Source organism: Phragmites australis, chromosome 1 (genome assembly GCF_958298935.1).
Source record: "Phragmites australis chromosome 1, lpPhrAust1.1, whole genome shotgun sequence".
NCBI lineage: Eukaryota > Viridiplantae > Streptophyta > Magnoliopsida > Poales > Poaceae > Phragmites > Phragmites australis.
In genome coordinates, this window is record NC_084921.1 from 46,264,318 (window position 1) to 46,284,765 (window position 20,448).

The 20,448-nt window shown below is 47.0% G+C and overlaps 1 protein-coding gene across 1 annotated transcript; it reads right to left on the minus strand.

Moving 5' to 3' along the window:
- Window positions 1–18,014: 18,014 nt before the first annotated feature.
- Window positions 18,015–20,110, minus strand: LOC133922672 (WAT1-related protein At5g07050-like). The gene is made up of 5 exons (XM_062368098.1): window positions 19,821–20,110; window positions 19,648–19,710; window positions 19,289–19,405; window positions 18,780–19,197; window positions 18,015–18,690 (listed from the first exon to the last, which is right to left on the minus strand). The coding sequence occupies exons 1-5, from the start codon at window positions 20,012–20,014 to the stop codon at window positions 18,292–18,294; spliced, it is 1,191 nt and encodes a 396-aa protein (XP_062224082.1). The 5' UTR covers window positions 20,015–20,110; the 3' UTR covers window positions 18,015–18,291.
- Window positions 20,111–20,448: the final 338 nt, after the last annotated feature.

Here is a 20,448-nt window from a genome sequence, read left to right on the forward strand (position 1 = left end):
AAGCATTTTCCGTACTCACCACATGCTGATCAAATGGTAAGGTTAGTCGATTATCATATGCCGTGCCGACACTTGCCTTATGGCTCTATGACGTGTAAGAGAAAAAGAAAAGGAGAAGCATGGTAGCGGGGAGCCAGAGGTGTCCGGGACACGCTCGTGGTAACCACGGTGCCATAGGGGCATTGCAAGTGGGTGGTTTCGGGTATGAGAAAGGTTGACTCGAGTACCCCCTTGTGTGTACTTTCGTGAGTAGCACAAGCCGAATGGTCCTCGAGTCGTGTGGGTAAAGTTGTACCGCCATGCAAGGTGTAAGAACAATTTGAATTGCCACACTCTCGGTCATGAGCATGCTATTGTTTCATTTGTATCGATCGTTGAGTTTACGAATGTGGGATAAGATTATGGTATGAAAGAATTGGTTGTTAGTTTGTTGATGAGATACTATGGTTCTTATACATACATGTTCAAGTTATAGTTTATAGGGTAGAAAGGTAGTTGTTTTTGAGTTAAGTATAGATGCTCACACATACGTGTCTAGGTTGCTTACCACATATGTTTTACTTAACCTTGTAGCCTACTCTTGCTAACAGCTCAATGCATAATCCTTGGAGTCGAGCTATATATATATGCTCTTAGCCACCCACCGTGGTGGTACTGGAGGGTTCACCGGTAGTGCCATGGCTACACGACCTCTCCCTCTTGGTAGAGACCACCCATCGCCAGATCGTGGCAGTCGCCACCCTATCAACCATAAGGAACGATCGAGATGGTGGCCGATAGGGATCGCAATGGGCTCCGAGGCAATTGGGAACCCGTGCTCCCTCAGTAGCACGAAGTATGCGGAGACCCCCTCCACGTCAGGATAGTCCACCTGCTGACCTGCGTGACTCGTTGTGCAACCATTACTGTCGGAGGGTGAACTCCTAAAGCGGGGATCCGGAGGGACCCCCTTTGAGATTCGGCCGGGGGGATGATTCTGAATCCACTTCGTAGGTGAAATAAATGTGAGTAAATGAGATGCAGGTGGAGGTGGAATGATCGGATGCAGGAAGTAGTAAATGCTCAGGGGATTTTTAGACAGGTTCGAGCCGCACTGAGTGTAACACCCTACTCCTGTGTGTATGCTATAAATGCTCTGAGAATGTCTCTCTGAGTATCTGCTGGGTTACAAAAATATTTGTCTAGTCTAGAGCTTCGTGCTCCTTGTTATTCAGCTAATCTATGCTTCGGTGTTCGTCATCTGTTGTCTTGATCTCCGATCGGTCGAACTGAACTGAGCCGATCTTTCTTTCTCCGGGGAGCCCGCCCTGCTTATATATCCGCCTGGGCGGTAGCGTGCCCAGAAAGGATGGCACGAGTTCCAAGGCACCATAAATGGAAAGCAACCATCATGGGCTGCTACGCGAGGTGACGGGGAGGGTTGAAAATACGCCCCTGTCCAGTCTTGTTAGTCATCATGCCATTTTTCAACAGGCACCGCAGAGAGGGCCCACCAGGTAGCCACCGAGCAGCCCGGCGTGCCCGCTCAGTCAGAGCAGGTCTGACACAGTAGGGCGGCAGGCGGGGTGCCTCGAGCTCTGCGACGTTATCCCAAGACGCGCCGGATGACGCGCGATGGGACCCGTGCATTAAATTTCCCCACACCTCCCTGCCAGGCCGTGGCAGGGACTGACAGCAAGCGTGGGGGTAGCAGTTGGAAGTGACAGGCCACGCGCCCTCTTAAATACGGCACCGGGCGTCTCACCAGTTGACACCTCACCGTTGAGCCCTTGTGGGGACCACCGGCGAAGGACTTCTCAGGTCCTCGGGGAACCGAGTGCTCTGGGGCCACTGTTCGCAGCCCCGAGCACTCTCTCCCGGATATGCCTTTTCTTGGTCCTCGGGAAACCGAGTGCTCAGGGGCCACTGTTCATGGCCCCGAGCACTCTCTCCCGGAATTGACTGTTCGGGTACTCAGGGAACCATGTGCTCGGGGGCCACTGTTCGCGGCCCCGAGCACTCTCTCCCGGAACTTGGCTTTTCTTATCATCGGGGAACTTGGGTGCTCAGGGGCCATTGTTCGCAGTTCCGAGCACCCTCTTCCCGGCACTTGGTCTTCTTGGGTCATCGGGGAACTCGGGTACCACTGTTTATGGCCCCGAGCACCCTCTCTCCGAACTTGGTATTCTCAGACATCGAGGAGATAACCCCCGAGGGAGGGCGCCACGTGGCACTCTGCTGTTCTGGCCTCGAGACTCGGGGACCCCCGGTTCCCGTGTCACCAACAACTATCTCCACGACATAAACTAGGGCTAGAGGGCCACCTAGAAACAGAAGGACCACGCTCGATTAGAGTAGGAAAAAGGCAAGCGGCCTTGCCACTCTCTGTCCCCTCGCCGGGAGGCGTCAGACTCCTCTGTCCCCTCACTAGGGCCCCAAGACCATTGGCTTTCTCCCTGGATGCGCGCTTCTGCCCATCGGTGAGTGGTGCCCCATTACGGTACGGGGTGCAACACTTTCTTAGCCTGGCTGCGAGAGGTGCGTTGGCCAGACAAGTTTCGATCGATCTTAGCCAAAAAATATGTCCCCTCACTAGGGCCCCAAGACCATTGGCTTTCTCCCTGGATGCGCGCTTCTGCCCATCGGTGAGTGGTGCCCCATTACGGTACGGGGTGCAACACTTTCTTAGCCTGGCTGCGAGAGGTACGTTGGCCAGACAAGTTTCGATCGATCCTAGCCAAAAAATATGACAGCTCGATCAACCAGGAGGAGTTCCTGCAGATCTACACCACCATGGTACAGGCCATAAGAGGCGATGGGAAGGTCATGGCGAACTATTTTCTGACCACCCTGGCTGGTTCAGCATGATCCTAGCTTATTAACCTCCCTCGTGTATCGGGTCGCTCCTGGAAAGACTTGTGGGACTAGTTCATCGCCAACTTCCAAAGAACCTATGCCAGACCAGAGGTCGAGGATGACCTGTATCAGGTCAGGCAGCGGTATGGTGAGCCACTTAGAGACTAAATCTGGTATTTTACCGAATGCTGGAATACCATTCCAAAGATCACGGGCGAGTCTGTGGTCATACCGTTCTAAAGGATGGGGGGGGGGGGTCAGAGACCAGAAGAAGGTCAAAAGCTGGCCACCAAGGAAGTCCGGAGCACCAGTGAGCTCTCAGACAAATGCGCGTAGGCCACCGAGGCCCTAGAGTTACAGATTGGCGCAAAGCCGCAGGCGACCTCTGACCAGCCAGCCTCTTCCAAAGGGGTCGGGCGAAAGGAGAAAAAGAAAAACAAGCACAACGTGGAACTGCTTGACGTCATGGCTATCGACCAAACCGGCCAAACACGTCGAAGCTTCGAGAAGAAGGATAGGAAGAAGGGTAGAAGCTACTGCTTGATCTACCATCTCGATGCCCATGACTTAACTGAATGCAACTTCGTGCGAGGAATCATCGACCAGGAGCTTGGAGAATGCAAACCGAGGAGCAACGATGATGGTGAGGATGGGACCAACACCGACCAGTCGGCTCTAGGCTTCCAGCATGCCGTGCACATGGTCCACCATATCTTCGGGGCGCTGTGATGTATTCCTCTAATAGGGGGTACAAGTCGATGGTCGACGAGGTATGCGCAACCATGTCGAGCTCGAGTCCACATCTGACGAGGTTGAAGGTACCTCTCACCTTGAACCAGGTGGACCACCCGATATACATCAAGCACCCCAGTCGCTACCTCATTATGGTTGAGCCCATATGCACAATGTGCAATTGGGGTGTGTATTGGTCGATGGAGGGAGTTCTATTAACCTCCTCTTCGCTGATACACTAGACACACTGTAGATCCCAAGGAGTGCATTGAAACTGTCTCATCCCTTCTTTAGGATCACCCTTGGCTCTTCAGCCAAGCCGTTAGGGTGGATCGAGTTGCCTGTCACTTTCGGTTCGCCAAGCAACTTCAGGACTGAGATGATCCTGTTCAATGTGGCAGACTTCGGGACCGCATACAACACGATCCTGGCACGACCAATAATGGCCCAATTCATGGTCGTCACCCACTATCGTATTAGGTAATCAGAATTCCTGGTCCTAGGGGAGCCATCACCATAGTGGGCAACCGAAAGACAGCTCTTTATTGCGACAAGAGGAGCCTCGACCTAGTCGAGCTGACTCACCGGTCGCAGCCTGGGGACGCAGGGCTGAGCGATCTCCCAGAAAAGGTCCACATCACCATTAATCCTGTCGATCGGCTAAAGGCAATATGTTTGGACGACAACAACCCATCTAGGACAATCCTAATAGGAGCCGACCAGGACCCCAAATAGGAACTCGTGCTCATCACTTTCCTCTGGACGAACGCAGATATCTTTTCTTGGAGTCTGCCTGATATGCTTGAAGTCCCTAGGGAGGTGGTAGAGCACAAGTTATTAGTGCAACTCGAGGTGCAACCAGTGAAGCAAAATTCACACCGGTTTGCACCCGACCGAGAGGAAGTACTTCGTGAGGAGGTCAACAAGCTCTTGGAAGTAGGCTTCATCCGAGAAGTACAATTCCTGGAGTGACTGGCCAGCCTAGTCATGGTTCGAAAATCCAATGGTAAGTGTATGATGTGCGTCGACTTCACCGACCTCAACAAGGCGTGCCCTAAAGATCTATTCCCTCTACCCTAGATCAACCAGCTCGTGGACTCGACTGCTAGTAGCAAGCTGCTATGCTTCTTAGATGCCCATTCAGGGTACCATCAGATTAGCATATGTAGGGTAGATGAGGAAAAGACCGCTTTTGTAACACCCTTCGGGGTATTTTGCTATGTAAAAATACCTTTTAGCTTGAAAAGTGTTGGTGCTACTTACCAACAGTGGATTCAACTCATCCTTCGACCGCTCGGTAGAAATATTGAGGCATATGTCGATGACGTGGTCGTGAAAAGCAAGACCAGGGATGACCTAGTCACAGACCTCCAAGAAAAGTTCAACAACCTTCGAAAGTATCATATGAAGCTAAACTCGGAGAATTAGACATTCGGAGTCCCCTCAAGGAAGTTGCTCAGTTTCCTTTTGTCTAACCAAGAAATAGAAGCGAACCCTAACAAGATCAGAGTTATCGATCAGATGGGATTCTCAACTAGAATAAGGGAAGTCCAGAAACTAACTGGGTGTGTAGCAATGTGGAGTAGTTTCATCTTAAAAATGGGAGAGAGGGGGCTGCCACTCTTCAAGTTCCTGGAGAAAAGTGACCACTTCCTGTGAACACCAGAAGTGGAGGCGGCCTTCTAAGATATCAAAATGTACATCTCTTCCTCTCCTGTATTGACTGCTCCTTGATCAGACTATGAGCTCTTACTCTATGTTGCAGCCACTCCACAGGTCGCGAGTGTGGTCCTGGTCATCGAGCGTGAGGGTCTTCAGCAACCATTGTACTACGTTAGTGAAGTCCTACACAACACAAAGGTTCGGTACACAGGCATAGAAGCTGCTATATGCCATGTTGATGGCATCTCTTAAGCTCCTGGACTACTTCCAGGCCCACAAAATCAAAATAATCCCCTTGCTCCCGATAAAGGAAATTCTACACAGTAGGGATGCAGCAGGAAGAATAACAAATTGGGCAGTAGAGCTTGGGGAGTTCGATATTCAGTTCGTCCCCCGAACCGCTATCAAATCCTAAGCGCTTGTCGATTTTGTGGTCGAGTGGTTGTCCTTTGAGCTCGAGCAGGAACAACAACTAGAGGCAGAGGAGTAACCGACCATCATTCACGCTGAAGGGAGCGGGGGCTGGAATGGTCTTGATATCACCTACCGGCAACACCCTTAGGTACGTAGTTTAATTATGTTTTCATGCCACTAATAATATTGTAGAATATGAGGGCCTCTTGTCAAGAATGAGAGCAGCCTCCGTACTTGGTATAAAAAGCTTAGTGGTGATAGAGGACTCGCTAATGGTCGTAAACCAAGTGAAAAAAGAGTTTTAGTGTTCTAACCCGACAATGATGGCACACCTCACTGAAGTGAGAAGGTTAGAGTGATGCCTCATCGGTTTTGAGGTCAAGCATGCCCTGCGCATGGATAACTTTCTCGCCGATAAGCTAGTTTGTCTAGCTTTTCTTGCCCACCTGTCCCAGTTGAAGCCTTTGAAGAAAGATTCACCCGACCATCCACCGCAGTTTCGGACCAAGGTGAAGGGGATGCTCCGCTTGGAAACGTAGCACCTGAGGTAGCATCTTTGAAGGCATATCCTCCTTTGTTGCAGTCCTTGGACAACCATCATTTGGTCGCCCAACTTGATTCAGGTGCGACCTAGATGAATCTGATCTTGGCATACCTTCATAATTGAGCGATCTCTAACAATGATGCGTTAGCAGAAAATGTCACGCGGTAAGCTCGCAGATACTCATTGGTAGAGGGACGCCTTTACCGCAGGGGGAGCAATGGCCTTTTACTGAAATACATCACTCAGGAAGAGGAGAGTACAATGCTCTCTGATATCCACATAAGCATATGTGGTAGCCACGCTTCATACCACACCCTAGTTGGAAAAGCGATCCGGCAAGGATTCTATTGGCTCACGACCATCCAGGATGCTTGCGAGCTGGTGAAACAGTGTGTGTCGTATCAGTACCATGGCCGACAGACCAACCTATCAGCCCAAGCATTGCAAACCATACCACTCTCTTGGCCTTTCGCTATCTAGGGGATCGATATCGTGGGACTATTCCCTAAGGCCCCTGGTGGTTTTGAATTCTTATTCGTGGCAGTTGACAAATTTACTAAGTGGATTGAAACCGAGGCTATCAGGAATATCACCGCCGCAACAGCGATCAAGTTAATATGAGGGTTTGTTGTGCTGTTTGGCAGTCTAAACCACATAATTACGGACAATTGGACTCAGTTCGCCAGTTGTGCTTTCAGAGACTACAATGAAGAGATCAGAACCAAAGTTTGCTATGTTTCGGTTGTGCACCCCAAAGCATTGGACCGGTCAAAAGGGCAACTGGGATGATACTGCACGAGGTCAGAACCCGGGTCCTTTATCGGCTTAAGAGCTATTTAAGATGCTAGGTGGATGAACTCCCTATAGTACTCTGGTCGCCGCAAACGACCCCTGGTAGGGCTATGGCTGAAACTCCCTTCTTCATGGTCTTCGGTGTTGAAGCAATGCTCCCCTCTAAGATCACCCTCCAATCTCCTCGAGTGAGCAGCTACTCGGATGATGACCTGGTAGTGCTATGGGAGGATGATATAAACCATATCAAAGAGTTCCACGATCATGCTCTAATTCAAGCAACCCGATACCAACACAGCCTTAGGCGCTACCACAACTGCAAGGTGCGGGAGCAGACACTGGTCGTAGGCGACCTCATCCTTAGACAGATCCAAAATATGGTAGGCCGAAACAAGCTCTCCCCCAAGTGGGACAGGCCCTACAAAGTGGTCGATGTTACCTGACTTGGTGCGGTTAAGTTAGCCATATAGGACAACCATGAATTGCATAACTCGTGAAACATAGCACACTTACACAAGTTCTATGTTTAAGGCTGCTCAAAAACAAGCTATTTTTTTTCTATTTTGCAGGATCTTTTGGACGAGCGTGGAACATGGCTTGTAAGTTTTTCCGATTCAAATACCATACTCTCTATTTTACAGGATCTCCCAGAAAAGAACGGTCTCCCATCAGCTTGTAAGTTTTTCCAATTCAGAGGTTAGACCACCTGGTTGGTAGCTTTTCTGCCAATCAGACGGTCGGGGGCTAGAGCAATTTAGGATTCCTTTTTTATGCTACCAGTTTATGTTGCCTGTCTTCTCATGTGGTGAGTACCAAATCAGTTGAGGGGGATTGAAAAATGCCGTTTGCTTAAAGTATGAGCGACTGAAGGATAACGATCATGAGGCCGCAAGTCCAAGCTCGTGTCGAGCGCTGATCACCACTGAAGGGTTTGTCGTACAAAGGGTTGTCCTAGGCACCACGAAGCTATCTAGCGAGCGGTACGGAAAGCCTTTGTCTCATCTAGTGGTTACGAACAATTAGAGCATGCTTGTCACATGAACATAGGGAAATTTTATATAAAAATGAGTCTTGGAGTTACAAAGTAACAACTAAGTAATGACCAGGGGCTAGTTCTAACAATTTTATTCAGTGTCATTAGGATCTGAAGATGCCTGTGAGATCTTGTGATGAAAATGGCATAGAAAAGTGATTTAGCATAGAGATGATGACATTTGGATAATTTATACGCTGATGTTAGCGTAGAGATGATGCAATATACTCATGTGAGTAGTGTTTCGTAAACTGATCTTGAGTCAAGTCGGGAAGGACTTGTGCTCGTACTCATTTGTTTTTTTGATTCATGTGCAGGTGTTGCTCGAAGGTGAACGTGGTTGATGATGGATCAACGAACTATGTTAAGGGAGGAATTGAGGTTAAGCGACTAGGTTCAGGAGGAACTGAGGTTTAGTGACTAGGTTAAGGAGAACTGAGGTCATGGTAATAGAGGATGTCATGTAGGACGTTCGAGCTGAGAGAATAAAGCATATGGAGACAATGTTTTATGATGGACGTAGAGGTGATTTGATCGTGAGAGGACGTGAAGACTAATTTGTTTAAGTCAGAGTAGGCACGGGTGAGTCGTGTGATTGTTGGACTTGAGATAAGAGTTAGTGTCAGAGATGAACTCTAAAGGGGTTACATACATGCATGTATGCATGTGAGATGTTGTATGCATGATTACGTAAGAGTTGTTGGCTAATTAACTTAATTAGTGGGAGTTGTTTGTCCTCTTATGATTAGAGGAGGATAGAGACTAGGTTGAATACAACTTGGAGTTGTAGTTCAATTCGGGCACGTTTGTGCGTATGGCAATCCAATAAATAGAGAGGTCTATTGTATTGGTTAGACAACGCAACAGAGAGAAAAATTAGAGAAACCCTAGATATGGCTATTTTGGGATTTCGTGAAAATCCTTGTTGGATGCTTTGGAGAGGCATCTTGTAAACTCAAATATGCAATGAAAATCAAGTTTTGTCAGTTGCTGATTTGGAATTTTCTCTCTGTTCTATATTATGCGTGATTGGTTTCGGTTTTTTTTATTAATTTCATGTTTTTATCGAGTTTCATCTTGGTTTAATCCATCCAAAACCTTGCTATAATATCTAGTGTTTGATCTCAAGTAGCTTTTATTCATTATCGACTCGGTTTCTATCTACTCAATTCTATATGGTGCAGTCAACTTCGACTAGAAATTATTCTTGATCCACATATCTGATTGACTTGATTCTTATTGGATTAGTTTCGTATTTGAATCTAGTTTCTACTGTCCAAAATTGAGGGAAATTAGACTTATGGATCTTACTGTACATCATTTTTACTAGAGCATGTATTATCTATTTTGAGTGGAATACCGAGTTTAAGTCTGTTTTCAATTTGGGTGAATTAATCTTTGAATTTATTTTTTGCAATCATTCACCCCCCTCTGATTGTCTTATTAGAGTGTAATCGATCCTACAATGCTCCTCTGTGAGTCAGACCAGATGGTCCAAAGGAGGGAATGAGCTGCGTATAGAAATGAGTATGCATGGTCACCGAGCTCCGCTGAATAGTGCCAAAGTCTGCAGAGACTACCGGAGCAAGGTCGAGGTAAGGGAAGTGATCGCTGACACAGGCAAAGGCAAGGCAGGCGCCAGAGACTTTGATCTCTAAAAGGTGGTCTCCAATGGTCTCCAATGGTCTCATGAAGCCTCTGCTCGAGGTCACCTACCTCCTCAGAGGCCACCAAAAACCAGTTGATATGATCGGTCATGGTATCCCAGGGAGTTAGATGGACATGAACGCGGCGGCCAGGAGCAGCGAGTCGAAGGGGGTGAACGCCTAACTAAGACAATCATAGAAATATGCCTACCGCTGGTTGTTTTCCCTCATCATCCACTCCAAGTCCCTTTGCACCGTGAGCAGTTCCTCCTGACAAGCTTGTCAGAAATAGGTCGCAGAGAAAGCAGGAGTCAGCTGGTCAGGTATTACTCAGCTGGCCTAAGACTGGCGCACCTCGAAGATCGCTCTACACGTTCTCTCGCTCGAGCGCGAACCCAAATTAACACTTGGCCATCGCTTCCTTACTACGCTGTTCGTTGGTGTCATCGACGGTTGTGGTCGGGGGCTCAGAGCGAGCATGAGGTTCGATCAACTCAGGAACTCTACGACCATAGCAATGACACAAGCCCATCAAAGAAACGAAAAGTTTCATTCAAAGTATGACACTCAGGAACTCTACGAGACAAGTCACACCCCTGCAGGCTAGCGCTACTCTCCTGACATCCGTCTGGGGTTGACGATTGACTACGAGTAGTCTGGTCACCCTGGTTGACTTAGGACGAGCCTGATCACTTCTTTGCTGACTGGCACTACTCGCAATACCTCCGCCCATGGTCGGTGTTCGGCCCAGGGTGGTCTGGCCATCGCTGCCTCCAGATGGGTTGGAGGCGTGACCAGATGGGTTAGGAGCAGGCAAGGCCGTGCTCTATTAGGCGACGGGATGGAGTTCACGTCAAATTCCTCTCCCTGAGGCGGCCTAATTGGAGGTCCCCATAACCTCGTCGATGATTGGGCGCAGAATGTTGATCTTAGGGAGACCCTGCATTGGTTCCACCCATGAAAATCTAACTCACGAAAAGGCTCAGAGGCGAGAGAAAATGCCAAACTTACCCTCCTGGGTTGTGCTCTCTCCGACGGGGTGAGATTGCACAGCGGCAGTGCGCCGACAGGAGGGCTGTCTTTCCTCAGGGAAGTCAACATTAGAATTTGGACACACGAGTCAACGACATCGTCAGCAAGATCTAAATAACAAAGGGGACGTGAGAGGACACACACATAGCTAGAAAGACGATACCAAGGAATCGGCTGCGGGAATACCTATGAGGCTCTTCAGGGTGGCATTGCTCGACCCAGAGTACAGAAACGCCATATGTGCTCGCCTCCATAGGGGGAACAATCGGTGCTTGATGAAGTCACGCACGACGTCTGACCCCATCAGCTCGGCTTCACGAAGCTTGCCAACCCTCTTAGCCAGGGTCAGTAGCTCCAGGGTGGTCACAGGTGAATTCCCCTAGTTGCATGTGACCTACGCCGGCGTGCTCAGCACGCGGAGGTTGTCTAAGGAACTATTGGCCGAGAGGTAGAACCAATTCTCCCTCCAGCTCAACCGCGAATATTTGAGGCCCACCTGGATATAGGAGTCCACATCGTTGTCGCGAAGGCAGAACCCACATCATCACCAATCGTCATGGGTAGAAGAACCAAAAGAGGTTGAAGCATGGTTCGACCCTGACAAAGTTCTCACACAGATGAGCAAAAATGCTCAGCATAAGAATGGAGTTAGAGTTGAGATGGAGGTGGCAGATGTCGTAGAAGGAGATGATGGTGGTCAAGAACTCGAAGAAGTATGGCACGAGGCCCGCCAAGAAGAATGAGACGAACAACACGATCTCCCCTGGCAAGGAGCAAACACGCTCTCCCTGGAGCGGTACCACGAGGAGAGGCAATGGGTGAGCAGGCAGGCTTCATGCATCGCCTTTAGCCTCGCCGCATCACACTTGTATCTGGGGAAGGTGGACTCACTACTGGTGCGCACCATCGGACGACAATGGAGAATGCTGTGAGGGCAAGAATGCAGATGGAGACGAAGGGCTCTGAGCGCAAAAGGCTTGGAGACTAAGGGAGACGATGAAAGAATTTGTGGGGAACCATGAGTGCTCCAATTTAAAGGGCTACCATGGTATCTCAACCACCACGGAGTTTGATCCATGAGAAATTCGAAAGGTGACGCGTGAGGAATCGAAATTCCCCTGGGTTCGGCGGCAATTAATGTTTTCTCTCTCCCACGTTCTTCTCTCTCTGGACGTTTAACCTCCTCTTAGGATGCACGTTCCTGAGTCGACCACTAAAATGGGCTGCATCTATGACCACTCTCTTGGCAAACTTATGACCACCTAGGGCCCAAGTGGTGCGAATAGACCCGACCGTGATCACATGGCGTGTCGTGACCATGGACCACTCAGTCCATCACATCCACGAGGGAGCTTGGGGGCTACTGTTGGTATAATAGATAAGGGGGTGTCCTATGAGATGGGCCCCACACCACCAAATGTCTGCCGGTAGTATGTATTTTCAAGATCACGGCCTCACCGTGCGACCAGAGCGAGACTCGTGCTACCAGCCCCCTGGTCGCATGGCGAAATCCTGTGGCCAGTCCTTGCTGGTCGCAGGGCAGGTATTCACCTAACTAATCAAGTTTCATTTAATGCCGCGCACTTGAGTATTTTCTTTCCCTAGGTGCTCTCTTTTGGCGATGCATGGTCGTTGGGCGGCGTAGTGTGACAGTGTCCTGTAGCATTTAATGTTACAGGATGGCCTGATGGGTGAGCATGACGACGTTTGGTTATGGTACATGATGTGCAGGACGACCAGGGCAGGGTGGGCGTGCTTATCCTCCGTCATGATGAGATAGGGATAGCTCGGCTTCACCAGGTTTAGGTATGTCATCTGTTTTGCAATGGTCCATTTGTATGGCATCTTTTCCCCTGGTATATAAAGATGTGAAAACCCGGCTTGTAGGGATAGGGAAGACACTCTATAACAAGTTCATTCAATTTATAATAAAATATAGGGATAAATGCAAAAAACCCCCCAAAAGTCACTTGGATTTTGACTTTCCCCCCCAAAAGTTGTTTTGTTGCAAAAAACCCCCCAAAGGTTTGATTTTGTTGCAAAAACACCCCCAAAAATTCAAAAAATTTTAAAACAAATCACAAAAAATTCTAAAAAAAACTAGAGACAATTATAAGACCTTTTGTGAAATTTTTTTTCAAAAATAATATCCTTTGCATCATATTTCATGGAGAGTAAGTTTGAAAAAAAAGAAAAACGTGTAACTCATTTATTAATTCGAGTTAAATGCATAGTTAATTATTTACTAATCCAAAAATCATGAAACAAATTTTTTTAGTCTTCTTACATGATTCTCTATCTTGTAAAAATACATGAAATCTTGAAATAGTTATTGTAATGTGCAGGATTCAGTAAATGGGTTGCAGATAGATTAATTCATAACTAATCCATAACACCCCCAAAATTAGTGAAACCACTTTTATTAGTTTACTTAAACAATTATTTGTGTAGGAAAAATAATGGTAGACATGACAAAGTTAAAATAACATGAGTTAATAAATGAGCTGCACATTTTTCTTTTTTTCCAAACTTCCTCTCCATGAAATATGATGCAAAGGATATTATTTTTGAAAACAAATTTCACAGAAGGTCTTAGAATTGTCTCTAGTTTTTTTTAGAATATTTTTAATGATTTTTTTATTTTTTTGAATTTTTAGGGGGTTTTTTGCAACAAAGTCAAACTTTTGGGGGGCTTTTTGCAACAAAATAACTTTTGGGGGGGAAAGTCAAAATCCAAGTGACTTTTGGGGGGGTTTTTGCATTTATCCCTAAAATATATAAGATGTAGGGTTATTATTCCACAGGAAATCTGAACCTGAATAAATCCTTGTGTTCTTGAGTCCAGTTCGATATACACCCATAAGAAACATAAATCGACGCGTCCGTTGTCCAGTATATTTTGGATTCATTATCAGAGATTATCCTTATCAGAAAATAAAAAAAGGACGCTAGTAGTCTATTTTTTAATTTTTAAAACAAACATCTAGTTTTGCATTTTTTTATTTTTGAAATATAAAAAAATCCTCCTCCGCCCCTTTCTCACCGTACCATTGGGAGCTCAGTGCATTTTTTATATATATATTTCTTTTAGATTTAGACCCTCTTTATCCGATCTTTTTTAGATCTTATCGGAGAATCGTGCAAGACGTGGGATTTGATCCCACGCCACCTTAACACCCACCTTGGTGCTTTGCCACCGGACTCCGTGCACGGACACATCAAATTACGTGTTGCTCTGCTCACCCAGGAAGAAGGAAGTAGGAAATCGGTGGCTTTCGAAAAGAAGCACTAGTTGCTCGATCGCCAACTGAGCATATCTGACCATCTAACTTCTTCATCAAACATGAATAGAGATTTAGCAACAGAATATATTTTTAATGTTATCTTTTTCTTTGTTTGTTACAGGAACTTCTTTTATCTTAATAAAAACTGGGCGTCAGACTCTGCTCACTGTATTACCATTGTTTAGGACTGCGCGCTACACTGCATACGTGATAACGTGAAACCCATTTCAGCCTAACCAATCATCACTAGCACCTACCGGCTGCCCCAACAAGAGACGACAGCTCCTCTCAATAATTACCAAAAGCAGCCACCCACGTCAACCCCTTGAGGCCGACGCCTGACGTCGAGTTAGTCGGACGCCCGCCTATGCATCGGGCGGGCCGTGCGCCCAGTGGGGAGGCACGCGCGAGCAGGGCAGGCTGGGAGAGCAGGGCTGTACGTGGCTTTGAGCCTGCGAGAGCAGGGATGCACGCGCGGGAGGGTGCCGGGGGTGTGGTGCGCGGTTTGAGCCCGTCCGCGGGTGGCCGCGCCGTCGCGTCCGGGCGTCCCGGTTCCCTCTCCGCCCTTGTAGTGCGGGGCAAATCTTGACGTGTTCCGAGAGGAGTTGCCGAGCTGCCTCTCCGCCCTTGTAGTGCGTCGTCCTCCGGGCGTCCCGGCGTCCCGGTTCCCTGTCCCTCCCCGCGGCGCACTTGGCTCGCCGAGTTTCCGTGATTGGACTGCGCCGCGTCGCATCACAATTTGCTGCCACTGGGCATAACGTATCTGTCCATTTGATACAGTGGACGCACGATCACTTCTGAAACTTCATCAGTTCACGAGGATCAGGCTATTAGACACTGGTACTAGGTTCTGCTGGTTGGAAGTGAGCATATCATCCGTCATAAAGCATAACCTGAAGTCCTATCCAATGATTAAAATCGTTTTTTTCTCGAGCAATAATGATTGAATTCATAAAGTAAACAGAATGGTTCAAACCTTGATCTCTTACAGATCGATTGCACATCGGCTCGGGTCCATATGCCTAGTTTCATATGCTAATTAGGAGTAAACTTTTATCTTACCGACTAGTCACTAGTGCACCCTCATTCCTTTCTAACAATTTGCAAACTCTCCACTTAAAAAGAGAGAGAAAGAAACGCAGACCCAACAATGCAAAGCAAATGGATCAGGCATTGCTTAGCCTGATCATCTCCAGATCTTTCCTTGTTGCATTCGCAACTCATTCCCTCAAACGGCAACACCATATTATTCTATCGATCAAAAGGGGCCTAGAGAGAAAGGCATCCTTTTGATCTGCAATACGTTGCAGCCTCATTTCAGTCAGTGCTATCTGAGTAGGGAACACTTAAGCAAACCACTAGCCATCGTGGATGTGGAGGAGGCTTCGGCAGCAACAGCTGCGCCCCTCTTGCGCTACATGCATAATGAACAAGCACCAAAGCATCCGTCCCGCTCTGCTTTTTCTGACGACCCGCATGTAATGTGGCCTTCATTATTTCCCGTCCCCTGAGAGCGACGCTAGCGCCTGTTTGGCTCCATGTAGGAATCGACTAGCCGGCCAGCTTGACACAGATTGGTTAGGCACTCAGGTCGTTCACGCCGAGCTGCTGGAACCGTAAAGCATAAAAGATGTGTGGAAGCGTCGCGGAGTTCAGGTTTGGTGAAAAGGAGTGCATTTGTTCTCTCTGCAGTGGGCAGGGATATGTGGAGAAACGTTGGCGCACGACACCATCTACTTTGTCCGCCTAATTTATCGGCAAAATCTGCAGAAATTGGTTTCCGTGTCAGGTAATTAACTCTGCTAATGACACTTCCACTCAGAGATAAATAAATTTACTAATCAAGCAGATACCAACCAGCAACAGGTGAATTGCCATTGTGAGAATTCAGACACCGCATGCGTATGAAAGTATACCGGACCAAGTGGCACAACAATGGAAGATATCATGATATGAACAAGCCTGATTGAATTGGACAACCGAATCAACACAGCACTCTGTTTTTCTGACAAGTAGAGTTATACACACACTATCATATCAGTAGTTATCGGCTTCAAATTTCATTACTGGTTCCAGAACTGGGGCCTATGACAAGGAAGCAAACGATTACTAGCTAGCACCTAGCAGATTACAGGGAACAAAGACCAATTAATATACACCTATGGAGCAAGCCTTTTAATTTAGTACCAGAAAGATCTGTTAACCTTGGATGTTTTTTTTTTTCCGGAGGAAACTTTGGCTAAAGATGGCGGTAAGTAAAAAGAAATAACAAACAGAAAAACGAAAAAGGAAGAATTGCAGTCTTAGCGACAAGTATCCCAACAAATGTTCATGGACTCTTGGTTCAGTACCATCAATCAGTCGTCAGATGTTACTCACAGACATGTCCTGTCACTTCATGTCCTGCAACGAATTGAAAAGTTATGGTTCAATTTTCACGCAATAAAAGTGATTTTTGATTTATTTTGTTGGGACTTGCCACTGATCGAGCAAGCTAGGTGCTCTATTAGTGGAGTCTGAATGCAAGTCCATGAACCCCCACTTGATTTGGGTGACGCGATACGTGCTTTTGCGCAATGCATTTCATAAGAACTGCTGCCTAGTGATGTCGAAACGGACACTCGTCAGATGAATGGAATAGTACTGTGTGCTTATATAATCAATCCGCTTTGCACAGTAAGAAATAAATAGTTGTGGCGTTTGACTAAAACATATAACAACTCCACTGATTATTTGCAAATTTTGCAATAGCTCAAATTTGTCGAGTAGGGGACAATACCTGCACAAATATAAACAAGTGGTGAGATTCAAAGGACCTCTCCATCGCTCGGAGCGCTACAAATTCCAACGCTGATCTTACAACATTTTAAAAGGTACAATGAAGTATCATAGTTTTCAGATAACGATGAATTATATATTATATTTATCGACGGGAGAATGGAAGAATGATACGATGTATCGTCATATTTATTGAGAGAATAAAGGATGAATCTCTACCATTTATTTTTCAGCGTTGTATAGCAGTTATAATTATATTTGCAAATATAAACATATCTATTATCTTACTATTTGAAGGAGAAAAGGAGCCACCACGTTCACTCTCAAGACCACGAAATTACCATGTTAATCTAAAAAAAAAATTTAGACAACTTTTTGTTATGAACATCTAATAATCTAGATTTAACAAAAAGTCGATGTCAAATACGATTAATAAATAGTCAAATTCAGAATTAAAAGGTATGAAAAATTAGTAGTCTGATTTTCATACGGGAAGCAAAATATCTGAATAAAGAGTCCAAATAAAATAAAATTAATCATAATTGAAATTGGGGTTAGTTTAGGAAAAGAAAAGATCCATATCAAATATAGTCTTAGAGAAAAAACTCAAATTATTATAAAAATTAAATACCTAAATAAAGAGTCAATGTAAAATATAATTAATCAATAGCTAAAATTCATAATAATTTTTTTTAAAATTCTTACTAAAATAATAGATTAAGAAATACCGTGTAGCTCAAGGTTGTCCCATCAAGCAGACAGCATGTAAGGCACAACACGCAGGTAAGATAAATTTGTTCTGATTTTGGTTATGTTGCCTACACCTGACGAACGTATACAAATAGAACCAATACATGTGTATAATTCAGGTACAAGTTTAGAGTATAAATAATTTTCTCTTCCACTAAGATAATTTTTATCTCTTATAATTTATGTATTTGGTAACTAAATAACACTAACCTCATAAAAAAGCTAAAAAGATTAATTTTTCAGAGATTATTGTGATAAAAATATTACTAGTCATGCTATTAACGTACCACCTTGCTAGTTTTTTTATAAAGAAAATAGTTCTGCCCTTTGTGTAGTTAGATGCACAAAGCAGTGCCTTATTACAAAGTTATATTACAATATCTAGACGTGTATTGTGCACGCGAATATACTGGTTATCCTCAAAAGTTGGAATGAGCACTCAATTTGTGATACATGTATGTCCTTTCCATAATTGCCAGAACACAACACTCTTTCTCCCATAAAAACGGAAGGAAATAAAGGTTAAATATACCAATAGATCCATCAGATTGCAAAAAGGATCGCAAAAAAAAGGCATAGAACAAAATTATTCCACTCCTCCCACTCTGCAGTGCCTGATACAGCCTCTCTCAATCATCCGACTCTAATGCATGCAACGTCAGTAAACACAATCATTGATTCATTTCAGGGAGACGCGCTCACGCACATGAGAAGACAGTTAGCACTTGGACAGCGCCTGTTCCATCCAGCTAGACGCGCTCAACTGAACACTTGGAGTTCCAAATTGCATCAAACTGCACTAGCTCCGTGTCCATCGGAGGATGACTTCACCCCATTTGCCTTCTTGCACTCCGAGTCATCTCCAACAGCGGCGGCGGGGATCTCCTTGATGAACGTGGCGTCGTCGTAAACCCCGTTCGTCTTGGACGCCACGGGCAGCTCCATGGCCTCGTCCTCCTCCGTCTCCTGGGTCTCCTTGTGCTTGCCCCAGAGCACCGAGTAGAGCCCGATCACGATCAGGACGGCGCCAAGAACACCGCCGAGGAATATCTTCTCGGCGAGGATGAAGGAGCCCATGACGGCCACGATGATCATCATCAGAGGGCTGAACGCCGACGCGAACACTGGCCCGGTCTTCTGGATCACCAGGCCTTGCACGTAGTACGCTATGCTCGACGTCACAATGCCCTGAAACATCACGTCAAGAACTGTAATTAAGCCTTTGCAACGACAAATATATGCGAGGAGGTCCATCTGTCGGTCGGTCGGAGACTCACGGCATATGCGGCGGCGAGGAGGTTCATGTCGAAGCCAATGGTCCAGACGGAGGGACGGTGCTCCATGGCGAAGGTGACGACGATGGCCTGCAGGGTGCCGACGAAGCAGATGAGGGTGGTGAGGGAGAGCGGCGCCGCGTATTGCTTCAGGGTGTGCGCCTGGAGGATGAAGAGAGAAGCCCAGGCCAGGGTGGCGATGATGACGAAGAGCGAGCCCAGGAGCCACTCCCTGCCGCTGGGGTCGATGGCGGCGACCGGCGCCTCCGCGCCGTGGCCCTGCGGCTGCACGTGGCTCGTCCACGCCATCTGCATGAGCGGGCCCTTGTAAAGCGTCATCAGCATCGCGCCGGCAACCGTGACCAGCGTCCCGGCCACCTTCGCCTGGCACCTCACCTTCTTCATGTCCACCTTCTCCATCCTGTACACGGATCGATTGAACAATGTTAAATGTGTGCGCTCCAAGCAGCTATTTTCTCTTGCGTTCATCGCATTTTCCAGATGATGTATACCTGAAAATCACGGCCATCACGAAGGTCATGGCGGGAAGGATGTTGCTCATGGCGCACGCGAAGGTTGGGCCGGTGAACTTCAGACCGGCATAATAGAAGTTCTGGTCAATCACAGGCCTGTAATTACAACATGCATGAGGCTAATTATTTCTTCATAAAAGCTGAAGATTATTTCGTAACAGACTACCACTAGCCAGTACTAAACACGTTTGCTGACCCTTTTCTTGACGAAAAGAGTAGAATCTTCGAATTGGAGTGTCCACTTATCTCTGCCCCCACCCCCCACCCCCCTAAAGGATTCAAGTTGGGTACACGAAGTAACAGGAGATAAATTTTATTTGTGAGCAGTGTGCACTAACCCGAGCAGTGCCAGTACGAAGATCTGGAGGAAGACCGACCATGTCATCTTGGGCCTCACCTTCCTGCCATTTTCAACCAGGTAGTGTACGATCAGCTTCAGACGAACTACAACTGTATATGTAACAGAGGAATAATTCCGCTTGCTTCCGTTTGTGGATTTTCAGATAGCTACCTCTCGAGGATCAGAGCGAACGGAGCAATGGAGATGGTGGCGAAGGCGTGGCGGTAGACCACGAGCACGTAGTGGCTCATGCCGTGGTTGAGGGAGACCTTGGTGATGACGTTCATGCCGGCGTAGCCGAACTGCAGGGAGGTCATGGCGATGTAAGGCTTGGCCTTCTCGAAGAAATCACCGCAGCAGCCCATGGCGATATAGTTTGGGGGCAACAATGCAAGCTGAAAGCTCGCAGATCAGCAGATGGCCGGGTAGCTAGGTGCTAGAGAACTCGAGGAGCAAGACAAGGCCTTGAGCTGAATGAAATGTGCAGGGTGCCCTGCTCTATTTATACTGCTCGTAGCAGGGGCATTTTGGGCGGTTCAAGTTATATCTTCGGATCGGATCGAGTAAGGCCGCTGGGTCCATATATCCACGCTGGATCCGTTTATGCGCAGACGTCGGCCTTTTGCCGCGAGTGGCTTTGGGGCCCACACGTCAGTCAGCTGAGGCCGTAGGCTTCTGTTGAGTTCCTGATCCGGTGATGGGCTAGCTCTGGTTGAAGCAAGTGAAGACAACATGGAGAATCACAGAGATCTCGACGGCTTCCCCTTCCCTGGTTGGGATAGGTAGTGCTGTAGCATCA

Coding starts and splice junctions, on each gene's coding strand:
- LOC133922672 (XM_062368098.1), bottom strand. CDS start 20,014: ATGGGCTGCTGCGGTGATTTCTTCGAGAAGGCCAAGCCTTACATCGCC. Junction 19,406..19,647: donor TTCGTACTGGCACTGCTCGG/GTTAGTGCACAC, acceptor TTGTAATTACAG/GCCTGTGATTGACCAGAACT. Junction 19,198..19,288: donor GTGATGGCCGTGATTTTCAG/GTATACATCATC, acceptor ATCCGTGTACAG/GATGGAGAAGGTGGACATGA.